Here is a 24181-nt window from a genome sequence, read left to right on the forward strand (position 1 = left end):
ACACCCCGTTTCCCCAGCTTTGAACAGATCAGTTGGCTTCTTTTGGTCTTTCTGCATTAGCTTTGTTAATTCAGATTAATTACTGGTCTAATTTTTCCATTTGTTTGGGTTATCTGGCTAATTTGTGGCTGTTGTCTAGATCCAACCAACCAGTGCACATGCAAGGAAGCTGGACAATGCGGTCACTCAGGAATAAGCATTTGTGTTGAGGTGGAAGGAAGTGTTGCCCAGCAGACCATGACTGAATGCGAGGCTGGCCTCCTCAAGTGCCAGGGCGAGAGCATCATTGTTGTCAGCATAAGACCCTGTGATGTACAAAATCCCTAATATATTTTCTTACTGTACTAGGATAACCACGATGCGTCAGTAGCAGGATGGGTTTTACGGTGTGTTGCACACTGTATTAGGTGCTTGCTGAAAACTTTCTTATTTCATCAAGCCTATCCAGACATACGATTGCCAGTGGCAACTGGTGACTCCGATGTCAGCGGGGCAGTGAATCAGCTCTAGGTTTTACTCACAGCTTTCAAGGTGAAAGCACCTTGGACAATTCCTTGGAAGTTTGGACTAAAACCCACAGTGGATTCAGTGCCCCACTGACATCAGCACCACCACTCTCCACTGTAATTTAGCTATGTATACCCATGCTTGTTGATTATATCTGTATATTGATGTGCTTCATGTTGTTTTACGTACCCCTCTTAGATATTTTTTGGTTAAGCAGTTTATGAAATGGAAATGGCCTGCCTTCAACTTGATTCCAACTTATGGCGGCCCTATGAATAGGGCTTTCATGGTAAGCGGTATTCAAAGGGGGTTTATCATTGCCTTCCTCTGAGGCTGAGAGGCAGTGATTGGCCCAGGGTCACCCAGTGAGCTTCATGGCTATGTGGGGATTCGAACCCTGGTGTCCCAGGTTGTAGTTCAACACTCTAACCACTATGCCACACTGGCTCTCTAAGCAGTCTATACATTCTTCTAAATAAAATAATAATAATAATGGATCAGGGGACTGGGGCTATTGGGATTATTAAAACTAGCAAAATGACCATCACTATGTAGGTCATACAAGGACAGAAGACGTATATTACAGCGATACCTGACTGCAGCACACACACACCCCATGCACACAGCTACCTGCCAGAGAGAGGCAGGCCATGCAGTGTCACATACAGAGTAGACTTTTTGTATTGCAAATGTGTATCCAAGTGTGGTGCTTTCTTTTTGTGTGTGGGCTGAATGGCAACCATTCATTTGTATGGGCGGAATTAAAGGGGTGCATTTGAGGACACTACAGATGTGCTGTTAAATTGCTCTCTGTGCCTGCTGATCCCACCCATTGAGAATCAAACCTCCTCCTATCTGCTGTGGGATTTTTTGGAAGGAAGGGTGGGATACAAATTTAATAAATGAATGAATGAAATATACGCATAACCTCGTATTTAGTTCTGTTACTTGATTGTGCTAGATTCTAAAGTGCCTGGACTTGAAATGATGGGTAATCAGGACTAATAACCTAAGGCAGATCATACCGGTGGCAACTCCATGATTTAACTGTCTTATATTTTTGAAAGGATTGCTGTCTTTTAAACGAAGAAAGAGAGGGAGATTGAGGGGGGAAATGGAGAGAAAAAGAAAGGGAAGAAGAAGAGGAAAGAGAAAGAAGAAATAACGCAGAGAGAAAGTGGGCTCCATAGTTGAGATTACTGGAGGGCCCATAATTTAGTCCCATTCTGCAAGTTGAGGTTCAGTGTATGTTTGAAAAAGTTGACTGTGGTAGAGTATGACAGAGCATGGGAACTAGGCAGTGGTCTACTTAGGTAATTTTAGATTCCAGACCTAATGGTCTTACCCCCTAGATGGCAATATTGATTCCTTCAAAATGTGGTTTGCTTTCTGTGTTTGCTGCCGGTCTGTAACTGCAATAACTGTGGGGCTTCCAAGCCTCTGGCAGGCCAACATACAGGTTTCATGGGGTGCATCTTGCTTGATAGGTCTTTAGCTGCATAAGGCCTGCAATAACCTACAACAGTTATTTCATATTGTCTTAAAGTAAGCAGATGGACTATACAGTCCAAGATCATGACAATATGTATCTTGAATCAATAAATGTTTTTAAAATGGTGGTGGTGTCATTCCTGTTCATAAACCTCCTTATATTAATATTCTGTTGCAACTTCCACCTAATATACACATATTTGTATGCACTTTTGCCTAATATAAATGTTTTTGCAAAGCATTTTTCTTCTAATATAATGCATTTCTCTGTGTTATTTTCACTACTGTATGCCTTTTTGTACACATTGCTTGGCTGGAGAAATGCGTTGCTAAATTCAGACAAGCGTGAATTTTGAAGGATGGCTGCATTTCACATATTGTTTTGGAAAGTGCAGATTTGGTAAATTTACCTTTAAATGCCTACTGAATCAAATTTCTCCCCCATCCCTAGAAGCAACAATAGAAGCGGTCATCTTTGTACTGGTAAAATGTATTCTGGCTGAAGAGCCTACCTCTGCCTTCTTTCTTGTGCAAAAGTACCTTTCAAGAGAAGGTAGCATAAGTCAGAATTGTTGGACTTTCAGGTTTCCTGCCCCACCCCCATAACTCAAAGCTTGACGTAACTTTGATTAATGCTTTTACCAATTTTTCTTCACTTTAGAAGGATTGTTTATCAAGCCAGCCACTGGGGAAATTCTCTGCACTGGAGAAATGGGCAAAGTGATAGATGTCAATTCTTACCTTGCACTTGGCTGAAGGGAGAAGGTACCGTCAGTGCAGAACTAATGCTAAAGAGAAGCATCACAGGACCTCTCTCTAGGCAGAACATTCAGGATGGGCGTAAAAGCCTCCAGGCTATGCTGCATAACTAGAAGCCTGCCTGTTACACAAGAGCAAACAATAAGCCTGACTCTAGGGCATTAATCAAGGAGGAAGAGCTTTCTTCTGCTGCTTCTAACCTGCAAAGTTGGACAAAATGCTCTTGACAATTGGCTGAAAGCAGAGGAGGCATGATAGCAGATGTCTGAGAGCAGATATTAAGGCACGTCAGTGATCATACTGCAAGGAAAGACCTAGGATCTTTCCAGATGCAGTGGTTTCCCTAGAGGGGAATGTCACACCTTTGAGGACACAACGGGGAAGCCCTAATGGGGAGCTGCATATAGCATTCTAAATTACCAATACCTGTGTATTGGTAGTTAAGGGCTAACCCAACAGATTAATGTTGTGTTGACAGCTAACACAATGGGCACCTATGGGATGGCATGTTGACCTGTTATGTGTCTCACAGAAAGAGGTTCTGAAAACCTGAAGGAAAAGGGTTAAACAGAGCAAGAGAGAATGCCAGGTCTGTCAAGGCCAACAGCTGGTTGGCAAGGGCAACAGCTCTGATAAGAACAGGACTCACGGCAGCTCTGGTGTGGGGGAATGTTGTATGGAAGGAGGACTGCGTTAGTAAAGCTTAATGTCAGTAAAAGACTCTTACAAAGTACTTTGCCTGGCCTGTATTATTTCTGATCGAACCTGCTTCAGTGCCGCCTCTCTGGATCGTGTCAACATGCACTGCAACACGGGTTATGGGCCCAGCATACGGTCCAAAGTAGGAGGTTCTGGAGCTGTTCTGATACATTGCTGAAGAGATAGGAAGCAGCAAAAGAGAGGCAAGTAAAAGAGTGAGCAACATGGTGATGAACCTGTCAACCGGGATGTCGATGGAAAGATTGAGTGCCGTTAATTATGCCAGTTGGAAGTGGAGAATGAAAGCAGTTCTGGTCAAAGAAGATTTGTATGACATGGTGGAAATTCCCCCTCCGGCCGCTCCATCAGCAGCGTGGACGAAGAGAGACGAGAAAGCGAAAGCATTTATTACTCTAGGGCTGTCTGATTCTCAACTGCTACACGTAAGGAATGAGCCGACAGCACACCAAATGTGGGAAACGTTAAAGGCTGCCCATGTGCAACAAACAGCAGGGAGCCGGCTGTGTTTAGCGCGGAAACTTTATCAGATGCGTTTTACAGATGAAGTGACTATGAGTGAGCATCTTGCTGAATTTCGTAGATTGTTTGCTGATCTTCAAGATAGAGGAGTAAATCACAGTGACATTCAAATGGTTTATATCATTTTATCTTCATTTGATCAAAAATGGGACCATTTGGTGACAAGTATGGAAACTTTACCTGATGGGACTTTAAATTTGGACTTTGTAGAGCAAAAACTGCAACAGGAATGGAACAGAAGACAGGAGAGTAAAAGGACTGAGTCTAAAGAAGCTGAAGCATCACAACAGAATTATTCAAGAAACAGGCAAGAAAATAAAACATGTTATTTTTGTGGGTCCCGGGGACATATACAAAGACATTGTTTGAATAAGAAAAGAAGAAACAGGGACTATGGATGGCAGAAACCAAGTGTAAACTTTATTACTGAGGAGGACAATAAAACACTTAGCTCTAAATGGCTTCTGGATAGCGGAGTGTGTAATTGCCTGATTACTGACGCAAGTTTGTTTTACACTTCAAAGCCTGTTCAAGAGAAGATTTATCTAGCCTACGGATCAACGAGAGACGCGATTGCCAGAGGCACTATCAGGTTGAGTAATCTTAGAACAATATTGACAGATGTACTTTTAGTTCCTAATTGGAAAGGTAATATTCCTTCAGTGAGAAAATTGACTCAACTCGGTTGTAAAGTGACTTTTGAAAGAAATAGATGCATTGTACAGAAAGGCAATGAAATATGTATGCAGGGGACGTTGCAGGACTCAGTGTTTATAGTACAGAGTGAGCATGCTGAACCAACATGTGCCTGGTTAAGAGTTAATAAAAACGTACACGATAATTGCATTCATGAGTGGCACAGAAGATTAGGGCACGCCAACTTCGAGAAAATTAAAAACACCCCAAAGCATAGTAAAGACTTAAGCTAACAAGTTGTGAGCATGTAGAGGAGTGTGATGCATGCTATAAAGCAAAAATGACAGTGGCACCCATAAATAAGAGCGTTGAAAGCACTACCACGGAACCTTATCAGCTCATTCATGTAGACTTAGCAGGACCTCTACAGTGTTCAAAAGGAGGGGCAAGATTCTACTTAGTGATTGTTGATGATTTTTCTAGATTTACGGACGTGTATTTATTGAAAAAGAAAAGTGAAGCGGAGGATAAATTACGCACATTTATACAGAGAACAGAGACACAACATGGGGTTATTATTAAAAATATTAAATCAGACCAGGGGGGCGAATTTACAAGTAATGCATTGAAAACATATCTGGAAAAGAAGGGAATAACCCAAAGTCTCACTGCTCCCTTCTCCCCATTTTCCAATGGGACAGCAGAGAGAAGGAACAGGTCTCTGCAGGATTCAATGAGAGCAATGTTAGCAGATGCAGAATTGAATAATACATATTGGGGGAAATGTATTTTATATACTGTATACATACAAAACCGTCTTGTACACAGAATGATTGGAATGTCTCCCTACGAGAAGTTGACAGGGAGAAACCCCAGGCTAACACATATTGAGCGTTTTGGAGCAAAGTGCTGGGTACATGTTGCTAGACAGAAAAGACATGGAAAAATGGCCCCAAGAGCTCAGGCAGGTCGTGTTTTGGGATTTCAGAATGCGTTTTATAGAATCTGGGTACCTGAAACGCAACAAGTAGTACTTAGCAGAAGCATAAAAGTAGTAGATCAGCCATGGAAAAATAGTCAAACAATTGTGCTTGATGATGCAAGCAAACAGGGTGCAGCAGATATTCCTTTTGGTCCTCAAATACCATTAAGAGATGCGTTAACTGATTTGATTAAGGGTGGCAAACGTAACATTAAAAGACTTAGAGGTGAGGACATAGTAATGCAGGACACAGAAGTGCCAGGAACAAGTGCAGGCTCAAGTGCAGGAGCAATAAAAGATGAGAGTGAAGAAGCAATGGAAATTGACAGTGTCAGACGTTCTGAGAGAACAACAAAAGGAAAACCGCCACATAGATCCACATTTAATGTAACACAAAACAAGGAAGATGAGACAGATGAATATCCTACAGAATGGGTAAAAGAAGGGCCAATAGACACAGATACAATGGATTTAATGTGGAAGTACTGTATTGAAGAATGATATGTAAATGACTCTGAGAAAATGTTGTCAAATAAAATCAACAGACATGTATATTGTATGAATAAAGAAACAAAACAAGAAATGTAATGGACAGAGAGACTGTATCAAAGTAATGAACAACAAAATGATATGTACATATGTGTATTGAAATGTATTGAAATGAATTGGAATGGAAATTTGTATTGTAAAATTGAAATAAGATATATGTATTTTGCTTTCTGTGAGTCACAGGTGGGGGCTGTTGACCTGTTATGCTATCTGTGTGTCTCACAGAAAGAGGTTCTGAAAACCTGAAGGAAAAGGGTTAAACAGAGCAAGAGAGAATGCCAGGTCTGTCAAGGCCAGCAGCTGGTTGGCAAGGGCAACAGCTCTGATAAGAACAGGACTCACGGCAGCTCTGGTGTGGGGGATTGTTGTATGGAAGGAGGACTGCGTTAGTTAAGCTTAATGTCAGTAAAAGACTCTTACAAAGTACTTTGCCTGGCCTGTATTATTTCTGATCGAACCTGCTTCAGTGCCGCCTCTCTGGATCATGTCAACACGCGCTGCAACATGGCACCCCATGACCTCAGAAGTGCCAGGAATATTGGTAGTCCCCTCCCCTGTCCTCCTGTGCCATTCTGAAGTGCTAGCCCATACATATGATTTATCTCTCTCTCTCTGTTTTACTAGCATTGAAGCATGCGCCTCTTACGATTTGTTTCTGAAAACCCCAGGCTTCCTCACACCAGCAAAGTCAATCCCACTCACCAGGATATCAGGGCAAAGTATATTGGACCACGAGGCTGGGACAATGGGTGTTAATTGAAGATTTTCTCCCATTGGAAGGCTGTCTTCTGTAAGAGGAGACATGATAGAGGTGTATAAAATTACACATGGTGTGGAGAAAATGGATAGAGAAAAGTTTTTCTCTCATAACACTAGAACTCGGGAACATCCAATGAAGCTGAATGTTGGAAGATGCAGGATAAACAAACATTTTTTTTTTCACATCACACATAGTTAAACTAAGGAATTCTCTCCCACAAAAGCTGGCGATGGCTGCCAACTTGGAGGGCTTTAAAAGAGGTTTAGGCAAATTCATGGAAAATAAGGCTATCAATAGCTACTAGCCATGATGACTGTGCTCTGCCACCATAGCCAGTGACAGTATGCTTCTCAAAATGAGTTGCCAGATGTTTGTGCACTTTTAAATAATATCCCTGTGGTATGAGGGTTAATAGCAGGGCAACAAAAGTAGATTTTGTGAGCCCTGCTGGTAGCCAAGAAACATCAAGCCTGGAAGGATAAATACCCACCCTCTGTTATGCAATGAACTGAAGTCCTCTCTGCCCTGGCTACAATGGAACATATTTCATACAGATGTCAGTTTTGAGCGGGTACCTATTTGGACATCTGGAGGGCTTATATTAACTTGTATGCTTAACTCAAGGTGCACATACTGATCGTTATTGTATCTAATGTAAACTGATGATAGTTTATTGTTATTTAGTAGTAATATTCATATATTAACTTTTTTAAAAATTTTCTACCTTCAATATTTTTATTTATTTTTGCTTTTTCTTTGATTTTCCTTTCCTTTCATTGATACATCTGCAAAGAAAACCAATTAATAAAAAACTGAATATGCCCTCAAAAATCCACAATGCGTGAGAGTGTTTGCTCTTCCTGCTCATTTCCCATTTGCCCTGGTGCAGCCTCTATTACATTAGATCTGTCCCCTTAAACATGCCCACATTTCGTAGAATGCCAGGACTGGACATCTACCCTCTGTTCCATTCTGAAAAGAGGGGAGGTGCAAAGAGCTTCTCTCTGTGAGTGAGGGTAGTGGCTGATGTAAGTGCCATTTTCCCATTGATTGTGTGGGGGGAGGGGCTGATGAGGAAAAAAAAGGAAACCCTTGGCCACTTCATAAGATTAAGTAAAGTAAATCGTAACCCCTTCTCAAACATTTCAGAGAAGTTTCTTGCTTTTCCCTTTTGGGGTGAGGTTTTTTTTTTTTACACATACACACATACGGAATGGCTGAAAAATACATTTTTGACATTTTCAGCAGTGCTCTACTTTAAGGGCACATTATAAAGCACTCCATACTTCAGTAATTGTCCTAAATAGATACCAAAGTATCAACACCCATAGGTATTTATTCTGAATATACTGCATTACTGAAATCAGTCTATCTGGATTTCTTTCTGTAAGGAGATGAGTCTTGACATCCATCTTAAGGCAAACACTTCCCAGGATGCAAGAGTTCTGTTCTCATCTTGGCACATTTCATGGCTCCGAATGCACAGAGGGTGGATGTCCTCTTCCGGCGTCCAGATCCAGTCTGGATGCAATAAAGTTGGCCCTCATCCCTTGGGCACTGGTATGGAAGCAAGCAGGTACACTGTGATTCTGTTTCTGTGAATAGGGATGGATTTAGGGTCAGCTGAGAATGGTTTGTTTTGGTTTAGAGCAAGTGTGTGGAACCTTTGGCCCTCCAGATGTTGCTGAATTACAACTCCCATCAGCCCCAGCAAAAAATGGCCAGGGATGATGGGAGTTGGGCCCTTCAGATGTTGCTGAACTACAAGGTTCCCCACCCCTTGTTTAGAACGTAAGACGATCAGAGGCCTGTCTAGTCCATCACCCTGTTTCCCACAGTGGCCAACAAGATGCCTATGGGAAGCCCACAAAGCAGGATGAAAATAAAAGCAACAGCCCTCTCTTGCTGTTGTATATTTATTTTTTATCTGCTTTCCCATCAAATGGTACTGAAGGCAGCTAACAACACCATCACAAATCCAATAAATGTAAAATACGACAGACCAGCAATAATACAACATGAACAAGAACTCCTAATAAGGCAGGTAAAACATCCAATAAAAACAACCAATTCAAACCAGTTTCAACATATTTGAACAAGTCAACTTAGGGGTATCGGAGATGGGCCTAGTGCCCCCCCCCCAGCAAGGAGTTTCAAAGCCTGGGAGACAGCCCTCAAGAAAGCCCTGTCTGAATTTCCCACCTAATGTGATTCGGAAGATGGTGGGACACATAGAAGGGTCTCTCCTAAGGGTCTTAAAACCTGGGCAGGCTCAAATGGGGGGAATGGTTTTTTGACAGATAACCAGGTCCCAAGTTGTGTAGGGCTTTGTAAGTTATAACCAGCACTTTGAATTGTGCCTAGGAATGGACTGATAGCCAGTGACACTATTGTAACAAGGCAGAGGGAAGGTCACACGGGCCCTATAACCAGCCTTTGTTAAGAGTCTGGCCTCAGTACTCTGAACCAGTTGAATTTTCCAGACATACTCCACAGCCAGTCCTATACAGAGCACATTACATGTAAAGTTGTAAATATTAAATGGGGTTCAGAGGCACACTGCATCTGATCCTGGAGGTAGTACAGAACCATCATGATTTCTATTAGCAAGACTGATATTATACTCAGAACCTACTGAATTTCATCCTTATTCCTGCTGGGGGGTAACAGTGGGAGGAATTCAAATAAAAAGTTGCACGAGTGCAATAGGAATACCCCCACTCTTTCCCTCACATGGGCTTCACACCATCCCCAAATATATGCTGGCCGATTGGGGAAAACCTCAGAACAGATTTAGGGAGGAGAAGATGCTTCTGTTGCGCAAGGAGAAATCCTTGTGCTGATGGAATGATCTGCTTAGCACTAAGTTGAATACAACCCAATGAGTTTTCAGTCTACAGGGAGGGGGAAAAGTAAGCAAGAACAGTCAGTGCTGGGTCCTTTCCCAATCAGTGTGGCTTTGGTAGGTGTCTCGTCATGCAGGGGTGTAGTAGTTAATTGTAGAAGTGCTTTCTTCTTTGCAATAAATAAATAATACTCAATAGAAAGGTTATAGCTCAGTAGTAGAGCACTCAAAAGGTCCCAGGTTAAATCTCTGACATCCAAGGGAAGATTTGCCTTTATCATCGGTTGAATGAGATCCAGAGGCTCAGCACCACTCCCTTGCCTCAGAGGACATTGCTGGGAGCTGTTGCCTGGCAACTACCAGCAAGGGAAGGCTTGCCTCCATCATGGCCTGAGCCAGTTCTAGCTGCTCAGTCCCACTCCCAGTCATCAGCGGGCTCTGCTGCAAGTAGGTGGAGGTGGAAGGGAAATACCATGGAAGACCAAGTCAAGACATATATTAAAAATGTATTAAAAATATATAGAGAGAAAAGGGAATCACATTACGGGGGGGGGAGTACACCTTGTTTAATGTAATCTTAGAATTCATCATTACAGAATAATGCAGACGTTGCCCATTTCTATAGAAACTTCTTTCGCATGGCAAGGTCTCCTGCAAGCACAAATCATACATTCATTTTGACATTTTGAGGCCATTCAATCACAGTGCCAACAGTGGTTGCTAATTTAGGAGTAGCAGCTAAAATACCCATCGCCTATCACCAGAAGAAATCAGTTGCGCATCCATTAGCAGAATAGTTTTGTAGAATTTGGAACATTGCCTTGGAGCCATGCAGACGTAATGCCAAACCATGACCTGACATTACAAGAGTAAGCCAGTGAAAACCTCCCACGCTCCCTGCTTCCTCTTCTGATTGCACACGGTGCTTAAAAATGCCTGATCATAGCTTGTGACACACCATAGGTTGCCTTTGCATCCAAATCTGTCATGTTCTCTGGCCACAAACCTCCATCTGGTGCAGAGGCAAACTTAGAGGGACAGGAGGAAATCATACACATACACACATACCCTGCAGTCCCAAACATCCAGTCCAGATGATCTGGTCTTATCAGACTCTTCCAGGTCATGTTTTTTCTTTAAAAGAAAAGATGGCTCCCCAGGAGGAGGTAGGGCTAATAGTAAACTGTAGGTGGAGCCAGAACCAATGACAGGCAGAGCCAACTAACTCCAATGGCCAGAGTGGTTTAACAGTCAGCCTTGGTGATTGTAGCTCTGCGAGGGAAGAATGGGCTCCTAACAACTCTCAGCACCCTTCACAAACTACACTTCCCATGATATTTTGGGGTAAGCCATTGCTGTTTAAAGTAGAATAAATGTTGGGTGTGGATGTGGCCTACATCCAAGCCATAAATTCCAGAGGGGATATGATTTCTCTGCCTCCAGTCACTATAAGCTATTTTCCAAAAAATGGTTCTCATTCATATTGCAAGGAAGAATGAGTGAGACTGCTGTTGCTTCAGATGTGGAAGGCTTGGCTTCTACTTGCAGCTAAAAGAGAGAGGATCATACTAGGAGATGGGGAGAAGGAAGAATTTAACCAGACAAGCCATCATTTTCCTGGTAGAAAACTTATTCATGTGTTCTCATCCAAGGCAATTTATGAGAAAACCCACCATTGTTATCACCCTGTTGCACAGTGAACAACAAGTTGCATAACAAACACTGACACGAAGTTTCATTTTTATGGAGACTTACTCACCCAAAAAAGTTCTCTTCTGCCCTCTCTTTCCTCCATAAAGCTATAAATAAACATGGCTCTCACACATTAATATTATGAATTTGAAATGTCTCCAAAACTAGCAGCATGGTCCTCTCCATTTTTTTCTGCTCAGTAATAAGCACTTTAGATTTCAGTGACACTGACCTCCCAAGCAAGTATACAGAACAGTGCAAATGAAAAGACATTAACGAAAGTATTTCATCTGATCAGGGCCAGCTCCAGGTTTCTGGGGGCTCTTGGGCAGAGGCTATCAGTGGGCTCCTTGTCCTCTTGCTTTCCTCCTCAAACATCACTCCTCCTCCTGCTTGGCCTCACCCCTTTAAAGTAAAACAAATCTTGGCCTGGTTAAGCCTCCCCCACTCATGCAGGCTGCCTCATGTCACTGTCCACTCTCTGCCCAGTTTTATCCACTTGCCTGCCTTCGCACCACCATATGGCATGGAGGAAAGGGAGGCCTTGTGGTGGCTCTGTGGGTCACCCAGGGCCAATGCCCACTCATAACACTCACTTGTCTTCCTTTTGGTGCATGCTCATTCACCTTCTTTTCCCATCCTTCCCCCCTTGGGCTGGGACCAGTGAGGGGCACCTCTGAGCTCCTAGAGGAATGGCCAGTGCCCTACCTGACCCTCTGCTGGAACCGGGCCTGTGTTTGATCACCCATTAGCAAATAGGCAAACCAGAAGGTAGGTAAAATTTGGTCAAACGGGACATAGTGGGAGCAAGTGACAGAAGTGGCTAGTTTTTTTTTTTTTTACCAACTTTGATTTATATGTGAATTCCATCCTCCCCTGGAGAGATCAGACCTGGACTCAATCATTCATCCTCTTGTTACCTCCATGTTATATTAAATGATCCATTGAAGACAGTAGCCCTTTGGGGGAATTAATGGTGCCTATGTTCAGTGACAGAGGGGCAAGGAGCGGGGCTGTGGTGAATAGTCCCAGCCCAACATTACATGCATACAGCACAAGCACCTGTAGGGAGAGGGCCTTCACATGTATAGTTGTATACTCAAAGGCTCCTGCAGGATTGGGAATTCTAATTGTTCATGGTTCCAAACTTGTGGTTTGCAATCCTGGGTTGTGGGCAAACCATAGTTTGCTGGAATTGGATGCATAGAGAAACAATTGTTGGTCACAAACTATAAGCTAATTTTACCAAATAGCAAAAGGAAAATATCATCATCAATTAATAAAATTGTGGTATTGTGTATGTGTGTGTTACACACACACACACACACACATACTTTGATTGCTTGGATTTATATTCTAATAATTGTAACATGTATTATATATTGTTTTGTAATTAATGGATTAGCTGATTTTTTCCCCTCATGCATAATTGTATGTTTCAACATGCCTTTCATCTTACATTTCAAAAGTTCACCCTTTTGGGTGAAAGACTGCAGTGTGGAAGAAACCTACCTGAACATGTTTCCCAGTCATAACATATATCATATCTGCAGGGTTCTTTCTTTGTGCTGTTCAATGAAAGGCGTGTCCTCTCAATGGCCCAGCTCAAACTGGTATTGTGGCAGGGTCCAGAATGGAGGAAATGGAACTGTTCAGAGCCCTTGCACCTTTCAGCCAGATAATGACAGCCCAGTTTTGTAAGGGCTTCATTAGACGCTGCATCCAGTACACAAATATCTTCAGAGAAGAGACTGTCAAGAGATCAAGGTGAGGACTTGAAGACAAGGTGGCCATTGCTTAGGTGGCATTTTTACAATCTGATTCATCACTTGAACATCCAATCTTCTATAACATTTTAAACACTGGGTACCCAATATTCAGCAATCTTTATATGATCTGCAATGAATTTCCCCTATCCCAGCTTTGTGTACTTATGCTTGTATTATGGGAAGAATGTTTTATAAAACAAACAAATAAATAAAATACTTAATTTGCATTGAAAGCAAATTGCTCACATTGTCAACTTGCTCCTGAGCTCAAGAGATGCCAAGGCCTTAACTGCTTTGTAAATGGAATCCTTACAGAGCATCTGTCTTGGGCTTCAATTCATGCCTGAAACCTTTCTTTAGGACAAAACTAAGTCATAGTTGCTCTTGACAGGTGCATCCATCTTACACTAGATAGAAATGCATTTCCCTTCAAAACCATCTAGTTCTCCATAAAGTCCTTTCCTAGGCTTGGGATTGTAGGTATTAGTAATTTCAAGCTGGAGACAGAATAGTTCTTCCTCCAGAATGTTAATGTGCAGTTATAGATCACTGAGCTTCAAGACTCCTCCCCACCTGTCCTGACTGTATCTGTAACATCAACATATGGACCCCATGAAGAGAAGTCAGGATTTTACCCAATCTGCTGTTATCAGAGAGTCACTGAAAAATTTGAAATAGAATATATGTGTGCATGTGATGGTGGGTTACCCTGGACAGAGCCTTATTGACAATGGAACCAACACTTTAACAGGGGTCACCAATGTGGGACGACACGTGCACCCACAGAGGCTTTCTCTGGTGCCCACAGGATCCCCTCCCCAAAGTTAGGCTTGAAAGAAGCATTCTATTGTAGCCAATAAAATAGGCTGCAGTGTTGCAGCCCATGACTTTCTCTGGTTTACAATGTGCCCACAGACCCAAAAAGTTTGATGATCCCTTCTATAGAACAATGGCACCAACACTTCTGGAAAAATCTATGCCCTTTTGCTGGCATTTTGACTTCAGGTTAAGGTTGTGTTGTTATTTCAGAGAGCTTTGAGGACTCCCAAAGTCTGAGGTGGTTTTCCTCCTGCTTGTTTGTGTGCTTTGAGAAGACTGCAGGATGGCATTTATGTATTGTGTGGGACAGCAGGGGCTCAACAGCCCTCCTGTTTTTGTTGCCTGCCTAAAACTGCAACAAGAAGAAGGTTGTTGAGCAACTGGCAGGCCATGACCTGACTGATCGTTATCATTCATCTCATCATGCTTACTTACTCACAGTCTTCCTCAGGAGACATACAGACACACTGAGACACCACTTCCTTTTGTCCAAGGCTACAATTCCCTCTTGAATTAGTTTGCCCATCTGAAGAAAAGAAAAGAAAAGTAATTGAACAAGTATCCCAGAATGGCAGTTCAGACTGTTGGCTTTGATGTTAGCAGGGCAGTGAATCTGCTCCGAATTTTGTCTGAACTTTCAGACAAAGATGAAGAACCTTGGACAGCTCCTTGAAAGTTCAGACTAAAACCAGGAGCAGATTCACTGCCTCACTACACATCGGAGTCACCAGTCTCCACTGGGCTTTAAAATGGGCTGATAAGTAGACAAACAAAGTTTCATTGTCCTAGCTTGTTTGGAAGAAGGACAGAAGTTAGTTATGTCAACAAATATCATTATATGCACTTGCCTCCTCCTGCAACTGTTTTATATGATTTTTTCACATTTTTATCTCTATTTAGAACAGACCTGGACAACCTGCAGACTACCAAGTTGAACACAACCCACCAACCATGTATCATTGCCCACTGAAGGCTCAACAACACTTTGTTTGCAGCCCCAAGCAACTAGCAAGCCGGGTTTATTGAGTCCTTGATGGACCACCATATCCCGGCTGGTGGACTGCATTTGATATCACAATTTGTGCATGCAAGTGGTTACTCCCCTCGTGAGAATTTAGCATGGAATGACACAAAAGAAAAATACAGTAAATGGGAAATGTACAACAAACGCAATGTCACAAGTACAGAAACTGGTATTGGTAGATACCTACATTTCTTGCACGTAAGTGATCTCAAAACAGGAGGGCCCCAGGATAAATCAGTCCCACAGGTATACTTCTTTTGGCCAGTAACAACATAACCATCTGGGCAACTCAGCTGGATGATGTCCCCAATCTGGTACTGAAATTTAAATGGGGAAATCTCAATAGCATTGGAGACTGATGGTCTGGAACAAGCCGATGCTGCAGTTTAAGAAATAAATGTAAATGTCAGAGTGAACAAGCAATTCTTGGATGGAAAAAAATAAGGTGGGAATCATCCCACATCTTGAAAAAGTAATGTGACAGCTAGGCTATATGTTACCTTTATACCATATGAATGGCAGCCTGATTATGCTTGCTTATACCCTCAAAGGCTCCCTCCCAACAGACCAAGAAAGTTGCAGGAGTCTGAACCTTTCATTTCAGTGCACTTTCAGGGAAGAGAGTCCAAGCTGAGTTCACATGACTGATTCCTCCCCAGTAAGGGGCCAAGGTAGATCAGCCACGAAAGCAACAGCCTTTGGAGAAGGGCCATAGCTCAGTGGCACAGCATCTGCCTTGCATGCAGAAGGTCCCAGGTTCAATCCCAAGCATCTCCAGGTAGGGATGAAAATGTCTGCAGTCTGAAACCCTGGAGAGGCACTGCCAATCAGTGTAGATAATACTGAACTAGATGGATCAGTGGTCTGACTCAGTTTTAGGCAGCTTCCTAGGCTCCTACAATAAGGAGCAAAGCTGGATTGACATGCACTATCCCCTCCTGGGAGAATGATGACTTAATTCAGACCTTCTTAGATGCTGTCATACTGCTATTGAACAGCTTCTCAAAGAAAATAGTGAGAATTCTAAAGTTTGAAAGACTTGATACTAGATTGGGCAAAGGGCTCGAATGCACAGTGCATACCATTGAAGGCAATATGGTACCTGGTACCTTTGGAGTAGACAGCCAAGACAAAGTATTACCATTTGTCCCACTCCAGATTTGTTTTTATAGTGCTGTATCCAGTGCTGTATGTGTGTGAGTAGAACAGACTTCTGGTTGCACAATGGGACTTCCTTTTCCTCTCACCTCCCTCAGAACCTCCCACATGCCCTCAAAATCGACTCTGGAGGATTGTAGGGACCCATTGGATCAGATTTTGAGTGTACATGGGAGGCTGCAGGAGAAGAGGAACGTGAAGTCCCATTGCATGAGCAGAACACTCACACAATGTTGGATTCCGCCCATAGATAATATACCACTTCATTCCTATTCTTTACATCAGGGTCAGGGAACCTGTGACCCTCTAGATGCTGTTGGACTACAACTCCTGTCATATCTGACCACTGGTCATGCTGGCTGGGGCTGATGGAGTCCAACAACATCGGGAGGGCCACAGGTTCCCCATCCCTGCTTTCCATCAAAGTTGTTCTGCTGCTTCTTACGTTGGCACTCGACCGCGTGCTGAATCCATGTGTTGTCCGGCAGGCACCTAAGGAACTGGTAGCCTATAAGATTATAACCACTCAGGCAGACAACTTCGGCTTCTTCTCCAATGGAATAATGTGTTTGCTCATTCTGCAATCAGTGTAAGAATAGGCCATTAAGTTGGTTATTCACTGACATGAGCTAGAGCTAGATAACTCTGAGGGTTAGTGTTTGGAGATAATACCTAATTTTGGTAATAATACCTAATTAGCTAAGTATACCATGCAGCTTCTTTCTAAGCAGCAATGGGATGACCAGGAATAAAACTGGGTTGACACACATCATCCCCTCCAGGGAGAAGGACAACTTAATCCAGGCCTCCTTAAATTGTATGAAGTTATCCTTCAATGACCTCTCAATCTCAGGGTTTGGTGGATGGCTAACTAGTTTTGATATAATATTTAAATCCATACATGCTCACAAGACCATTTCAAAAAGGTGATCCCAAGAGCACAAAATGGCATTCCAGGGTTAGTGCTCTGACTAGCCAAAATCTTCCACCAGAAGATTGGGATCCTCCTAGGCCTGCCTCAACACCTTCCATTGCAGTTGTGAAATGCTCCTCACCCTGATGAATCCATTTTCTGGTGGTGCTGGAGTCACACATCCCGAGTCTGGTTCCGGTTCATACACTTCTACCTCTCTTATGGCTTCATCATCGTTTATGCAAGGAGCACCTCTGAAATGTATGAGTTAGGAATATATTAAGAAAAACTGTAAACAAACACTCACACAGAATCAGAGTTTTAGATCTTGGGAGGCATGGATCTAGAAGGGTTCAAACACCAGCGAAACCACACCCACTCTGACAGTACTGTCATTCGGTGGTGGCTGATATTGGGACTGGTGGGGTGGAAGGTAGTGAACCCAACAGTCAGTGGAGCTGTAGCCAGTGAGAAGCAAAGTCAACTAATCAGAGTTTTGTCCCCATCCTCCTGCCTGCCAAGTTCTACAAGGGCAATACTGACACTGAAGAGGAGGAGGAGGGGGAAGATAATAGCCAGGGCCACCTGCTAGACTGGTTATAAGTAAGAAGGCAGCAAGTCTGGGTTGGCTGAGGGCATATTAAAGTTGGTGGGACAGTGCCCCACTAGCCCCAGTGGACCAGCTTCCACTGCTTTCATTCTAATTTTGCATTTGGCACTCAGGAAACCATGAGATACACGGTTAGGGAAAGGTAATAGCTTAGTGGAAGTGCATGTATTTTCTGTGGAGAAGGTCTTAGGTTCATTTCCCAGCATCTCCAGGTAGGGCTGGGAAGAATCCCTGACTGAAGCCCTGGAGAGCCACCTCCAGTCACTGTAGACTAGCCTTCCCCAACCTAATGCTTTCCAGATATTTTGGACTACAGCTTCCATCATCCATTACCATTGGCCATGCTGGGCCTGATGGGTGTTGTAGTCCAAATTTCTGGAGGGCATAAGGTCAGAGATGGATGGTGTAGACAATACTGAGCTACATGAACCAATGGTTCCACTTGACATAATACAGCTTCCTATGCTCCTATGTACCACCCTGGGCTCCTACTGGGAGGAAGGGAGCGATAGAAATCAAATAAATAAAATAAATACTGCCCACATCTTCCAGGTTAAGGGGTGGCTCCAGAATCCTAGTGCCAGCACTCCTTGAGTTGCATCTACTTGATGGCTTTGAAAGGGGACAAATATGTTTTTATCCAGTCACATCCAGTTCCTCTAGTGCACACACAGTCACTTGTATTCCACCCTCAACATTGCAGGTGCTGGTGACAATGGCATGAACAAGGGGCTGGGCAGATTGAACTGTATAGTGTGTAGTTTGAGTTTGAGCAAAGGAGCATGTCCATTGGTGGCACTATATAAATGGTATGATTCATACTTGTCTGCAAAGAGTGAGATGTAACAGTCTTCCTCTTCTTCTCCTTCACCTTCACAAGGTTTTCCTCCACTTGTAGGTGGGGGGTTGTTACACAACCGAGTCCTTCTCCTCTTAAAAGATGCATCACACGTGCTCCATGCAGACCAGCAACTCCAGAAGCCATCTACTGCAACTAGCATTCAAAACAACAAGATGCCCTTGTGATCTCATCCAAAGACCACTGACAGCAACAGAATGGCTGTTACCAAACTCAATGGCTCCATTCATATGTAATAAACCAGACTTTTTGCCTTATCCTGGTTTATTGTGAACAGACAGCAGTGCATTGTTGCACACTGCCCAATCACTCTGGCCCCACTCCTCCCCTAATATGAGCAGAATAAAAAAAAAACACTAACAAGCCATAACCACTAGAAAACTTTAAGCCATGGCTTACTGCTGGAATTGGGGATTGTAGCTTCTTAGGAAGGAACATATAATGCTTTCTGGTTCAGATGCAATGGGAAGCCAAGGCTTCTTAGTTTGTTTATCCTACTCGTGCCAGGGAAAGAGCAAAGCCCTAGCCCTAGCAACAAACCACAATAAGCAGAAAGTCTGGCTTATGGTTATGTAAAGAGCTGCAAATCAGTGGTGGAGCTCATACTTTCTGTTCAAAAGATCTGCAGTTCAGTACAAGGCATCTCTAAACAGGGCTGGGAGAGAACCTGTCTGAAACCCCGGAGAGCCATTGTAGACAATGCTGAACCAGATGGACCAATGGTTTGACTCAGTATAAGGAAGTGTCCTATGTTAGAATGCATAGGAGTTCTTGCTCCTTTTTGGGGAGCGTATCATATGTAACCGTTTTGTCTTAATTTGAAACCATCAAAAATGTGGCCATCATCACATCTTATGCAGCCAAGTCCATCATTCATTCATTCAATCCATTTATTCAGTCGTCCAGTAACATGTTCTCTGGGTGACATAGAAAATAAAACAGACTTTTTAAAATCACAATTCTAATAAAACAAAGATCAATAAAGCAGCAAATAAAGCAACTATAAAAACACAACAGCCATTCCAAAGAAGAGATCCAGAGAGTAACAGACAACACTCTCACCTTGAGCCAAGTGTAATCTGGAGCATAAAACCCAATGAAATATCTCCTTGCTCATTTACATTGCCACTCTGCTTTTCTGTTTGATGCTCCAGTTAGCAGGTCAGACCTGACCATACAGGCAAGCAAGTGGCCTCTTGGGGCAGCAATATTTTTATAGGCACCCATGAAGTCATGCATGACATGGGTGGGGGCTCCAGGATCCCTTTCAATGCTGCAGTGGATGTTAGACAACAACCTCTTGCATTGTACACACCTGCTTGTTCCAAGACTGGACCCAGCAACTTTGCAAAGGATTCTGGGATACACCCCAAAGATGGAGTACTGCAGCTGCTCAAGGCAGCAAAAACTATTTTTGGCCGGCCACTCAGATAGGATCATGCATATGATGAACAGATTGCATCTCAATCATTTAGCACAAGCACCGGCATTCCAGGTTAGATTGCTCCAATGCATTGTACATGGAGCTGCCTTTGAAGACTCTCTGGTTACTCCAGTCGGTACAAAATTTCACAGCTAAATTACCTTGGGCCAAATTGTATGAGACAACATACTTATGCTAAATACCTGATTGGTAGTCTGGAGCTTGTATCTCACAGTTATCACCATAAGTTCCAGCTTTGCAGACACAGAGACATTTGGTTCCAGATAAAACAGGTTGACCGTTGTTGGGACATGGGGCACATCGACATGGATCATATTTACCCATATATTCTGAAAAAGCCTTCCTGAGATTATTGCGCTTGGTCACAGCACATGGGAAGTTCTTCACCAAATCCAGAATGGGGGTCACCTAAGAAGGAATCATACTGGCTTTTTCAAATGTTGGAGTGAAATTCCCTAAGTCAAGGAAACACCTGTTTGGGCAACAACCAAGACAAAACAAAAGTTATTGGTGTTTTCTGTTGTTTCTATACAAGGGCAGGCCAATTACAGCTCTAAGGAAGAACTACTGGCAAGATGCCCCAGCACAGATTAAAGGAAACGGGAGTAGGGATGGGGGAGAACATCCACTAAATAGGACTTAGTACCAGATTCCAACTGAATTTGAGAGTCCAATATGTTTTCTGACCAGCACTGATTTCTTGCGGCAGGCTGCGGATGTAATCGGCACAGATTTTTTTTAAAAAGAAATCCCCCAATTTTACAAAATTATCTTCGTAATTTCATCTAAGTTGATGCATTTGTAACAGCGTGTAGGTGTGATAAATAGGAAAAAAATAAACCATGTGGAACAACGTGATCATTTACATAGGCATTTATGTTAAAAATTATGCTTTTTTTCGCAAACAAAACAAAACCCCATCGGATCAAATCGGCAAGAGGCAAAGCAAGCAGAAACAAAAAAAGGGCAGATCGGGATGGAATGACAGACTATAGGAACACAAGCAGATCAGAACTAGGCAGCGATGGGAGCAATCGGGACTTGCACAGAGAATGAGCAATTTTAAATAAATTAGCATACATGCAAATGAGCAGCATCTTCACTTCTTTTTTCCTCTTGGAGAAGTGAATGTCTCACTATTGCAGTAAGCTCTGTAATCCTCACATCTACTATTATTTTGTTTTCCCTCTCTCTTACCTCAAACTCAACCACAACTGGATTTTCCTTGGTTGATTCCAGCCAGTTGGTAAAGGTAGTTTGTCCCGGGAAAGATCCTTTTTTCTCCCAGGCTAGGGCTGCAGCATATTCTGCCTGTCCACCCTTGACCAAGGAAACAGACCGCTCAGATGACTTCAACATGGAACCTAAGATGGATATGAAATCAGCAAATGCAGAATACATACAAACTATAAGGTGACAAGGGAGGGTCACTAATTGGGACTTCCAGCTGCCAGCCTTCGGTATCTTACCTCCTGTACCCCTATTGGTCTGAACCTTCAACCAGCCACTTTGATGAGGCTCCATAGGGCAAGAGTGCCCTCCAGGCTGCAGTACTGGCTTGAGTGATGTCAACTGACCCTTCAGCCTGAAAATGATCAGCTGACCTTGCAAACTACTGGAGAGGTACCAAGCCCTATAAAACCCTTCCTTCCTTCCTTCCTTCCTTCCTTCCTTCCTTCCTTCCTTCCTTCCTTCCTTCCTTCCTTCCTTCCTTCCTTCCTTCCAGTCTAGTCTGACAACTTGTTACAATGGCTAGTACAAAAGATGGTCTCTCTTGCCTGCCCAACCCTGTATCTATCTCTAGCCTGTCTTTGACTACAGCTGTTTTCAGGCATAATAGCTATGAAAGTGCAACACAAGTAGAAAAGGATTATGAGGGACTGCATCTTTAGTTCTATGCTCACATCAACATGTAATTTCTGCAGCAGGGAGCCTTTTCTACTTCTGGATGCTCTCCACATGGTTAAGAACCCTGGAAGATCAGAAGCAAACTGCCTTTGTGAACTGCCTACATGAACATAACCACGTATGAATGCACATGGTAATTTTCCCCATGAAGAGATAGCTTACTGCTGGTATAGTTCCAAATGTCACTGGAGTGTGGAAAGAGTCTAGCTAGACCAGTGGTAGCCAATGTGATGCCTCCGGATGATGCTGTTCTGCAACTTCCATCATCTGTGATCACTGGCCATGAGAATAATGGGAGTTGAAGGCCACCAACACCTGCAGGGCACCACATTGGCTACCTCTCAACTAGACTCATGGGAATCTTTAATGCAGAGTATGAGGATAGGATAGCTACCTTCATAGCGCTCTGTCATTTTATTTCTGAAGCATTCCTCATGATACTCTGTTGTCTTAAAGAAGAAAATATAACTATTTGTTTCTGTTCTCACACAGTGTTCCATTTGGGCTTCTGTTAAACCTAGATGCCATTCAACAATAAAAACAGCAGATTAACTTTCTCAAAGAAGAACTGATCATCCATGATATAAAGAACGTTAGTGTCTGATCCTTGACAGTAGTAGCGGCTAGTAGTAGTGGCTAGTAGTAATGGCCACAAGGCACACTCAAACCACAGTCCTTTTCCTCCCCAAAAATATTTTTTTATATCCATTTTCTCCATCCCTCCACAGCTGCAATGGAAGACAATTGTGATCAGGAGAACAGTTGGGAGGAACACAGTATTTCACCCTTTCCCAGCACACAATGGTCCCAGTGAAAATCACTCCGCACCCCCATGTTTCTGGCTGGGAAAAAGGGGGCTGAGCACTTTCTACAAAATAATATTTGGATTCCACATGTCTGGAAGCAGAGCTGCTATTCCACTTCCAGCTTAAAGCTGTCTTAACATCTAATTTCTTTCACCTCTTGATTTCCAAGCGAATCTCACAATCCCAGAGTACAGAAATACCAAAACACGTGGTTTCTCTACCACCATCACCTACCTGAACACTGAAAATTCTTTTCTTAAAACATAGATAGGCACACCTGAGTTTCTTGTCTGCTCTTCATTGTACTGGTAAAGAAGGTCATATTTGCCTCCCATTGAACCAGACGTGTAGTAATGAGTCCCGAAGTCATCAAATATCCGGCTGTAGAGGGCATAGTTGTACTCCAGAGGCAGGCTATTGAGGGCCTGTAGGAACACTCCAGAGAGGTGCAAGTCTGACTTTTTCACTGTGAAGTTTGACACAGCAATCACCTTATGAACCCTAATAAAGTTGGAGTTCTAAACAAACAAACAAAGATCATTATGAGCATTATTAGTTTCTCTCTCCGTTTTCCTTTTTTAACTACATATACATTTTGGCAGCCGCAGTAGAAAATCCTAGCCTATATGATGAACAGCTTAGTTCAGGGATGAGGAACCTGTGGCCCTCTAGGACTCTGACTCCCTTCAGCTCCAACCAGCATGGCCAATGGTGAGGTATGATGGGAGCTAGAGTCTAAAAATGTCTGGGTGGGCAACAGGTTTTCCATTCCTGGTCTAGTGCTTGACTTGCAGGTGATCGAGAGAGGACTTGGCAGAGGCAGCATCAGAAGGTGACATTGTTGAACACCTGCAGAGGCTTGCACCCTTGCAGGGATCCCAGTGACCCCCTTGAGCCCTCTGGCTCTGTTGCTAGTTGTCTTTCCTGCTGCTGCTTGTTCACCTGTTTACTCCGAATGTGCAAGCAAAAAGGACCAGCAGGAGCAACCTGCAAAAGCAAGCAAGCAAACAAACAAAATAGACACCCAGGTGCTGAAGTGGGATGTTCACACATTACATTCAATGAGTGTACAATTGGCTTAGGGATGTCAGAAAATTCAGAAAGAAACAGAAATTGGGGTGGAAATTGCAAGTGTTCACTTATTCATCCCAAGCCCCAAACGGAAAATCATTCCAGAGAATACAGTTGGGATTTGCTGTCATTGTGGCTATCAGTCTGCAAATGATATGTAACTGATTGTTTTCCCCCATTTGCATTTAAATGAATGGAGCAAACACCACAATGGCAATGACACTTATGTAATTTACATCATTCATGATGTAAATTATGTAAATTATGTAATTTTGCCACAGTGAACAGTGAGCCAAATTAGGTTTGGCACATGATGAACTGCAGTGGGATGGAAGTGGCA

At 43.0% G+C, this 24181-nt stretch overlaps 2 protein-coding genes across 8 annotated transcripts in view; one reads left to right on the forward strand and one right to left on the reverse strand.

Annotated features, from left to right (window-relative positions):
• Window positions 1-1427, forward strand: part of C7 (complement C7) — a 58872-nt gene extending 57445 nt beyond the window's left edge. The window contains exon 18 of the mRNA XM_061617169.1: window positions 140-1427. Within this exon, the coding sequence (XP_061473153.1) occupies window positions 140-327 (188 nt within the window). The 3' untranslated portion in view covers window positions 328-1427. The remainder of the gene's footprint in view (window positions 1-139) is intronic.
• LOC133380240 (complement component C6-like) overlaps window positions 1-24181 on the reverse strand; it is a 51649-nt gene that overhangs the window by 4286 nt on the left and 23182 nt on the right. Inside the window, exons 8-19 of one of the 7 annotated variants that reach the window (XR_009761391.1) lie at window positions 23048-23288; window positions 22359-22481; window positions 21254-21420; window positions 20239-20464; window positions 18576-18747; window positions 17286-17397; window positions 16676-16808; window positions 15260-15451; window positions 14484-14574; window positions 12973-13211; window positions 6866-6951; window positions 2740-2878 (exon numbers count right to left, since the gene is read on the reverse strand). Coding sequence is in view for 6 of the 7 variants with exons in the window: in XM_061617100.1 (XP_061473084.1) it covers window positions 8337-8518; window positions 12973-13211; window positions 14484-14574; window positions 15260-15451; window positions 16676-16808; window positions 17286-17397; window positions 18576-18747; window positions 20239-20464; window positions 21254-21420; window positions 22359-22481; window positions 23048-23288 (1878 nt within the window). In the remaining variant the exon portion in view is untranslated. Of the gene's footprint in view, window positions 1-2739; window positions 2879-6865; window positions 6952-7624; window positions 8519-8931; window positions 10210-10244; window positions 10420-12972; window positions 13212-14483; window positions 14575-15259; window positions 15452-16675; window positions 16809-17285; window positions 17398-18575; window positions 18748-20238; window positions 20465-21253; window positions 21421-22358; window positions 22482-23047; window positions 23289-24181 lie in introns of those variants that run through there. The other 6 variants (XM_061617110.1, XM_061617100.1, XM_061617145.1 and 3 more) reach the window with 6 other exon arrangements.

Source organism: Rhineura floridana, chromosome 1, assembly GCF_030035675.1.
Source record: "Rhineura floridana isolate rRhiFlo1 chromosome 1, rRhiFlo1.hap2, whole genome shotgun sequence".
Taxonomy (NCBI): Eukaryota; Metazoa; Chordata; class Lepidosauria; order Squamata; family Rhineuridae; genus Rhineura; species Rhineura floridana.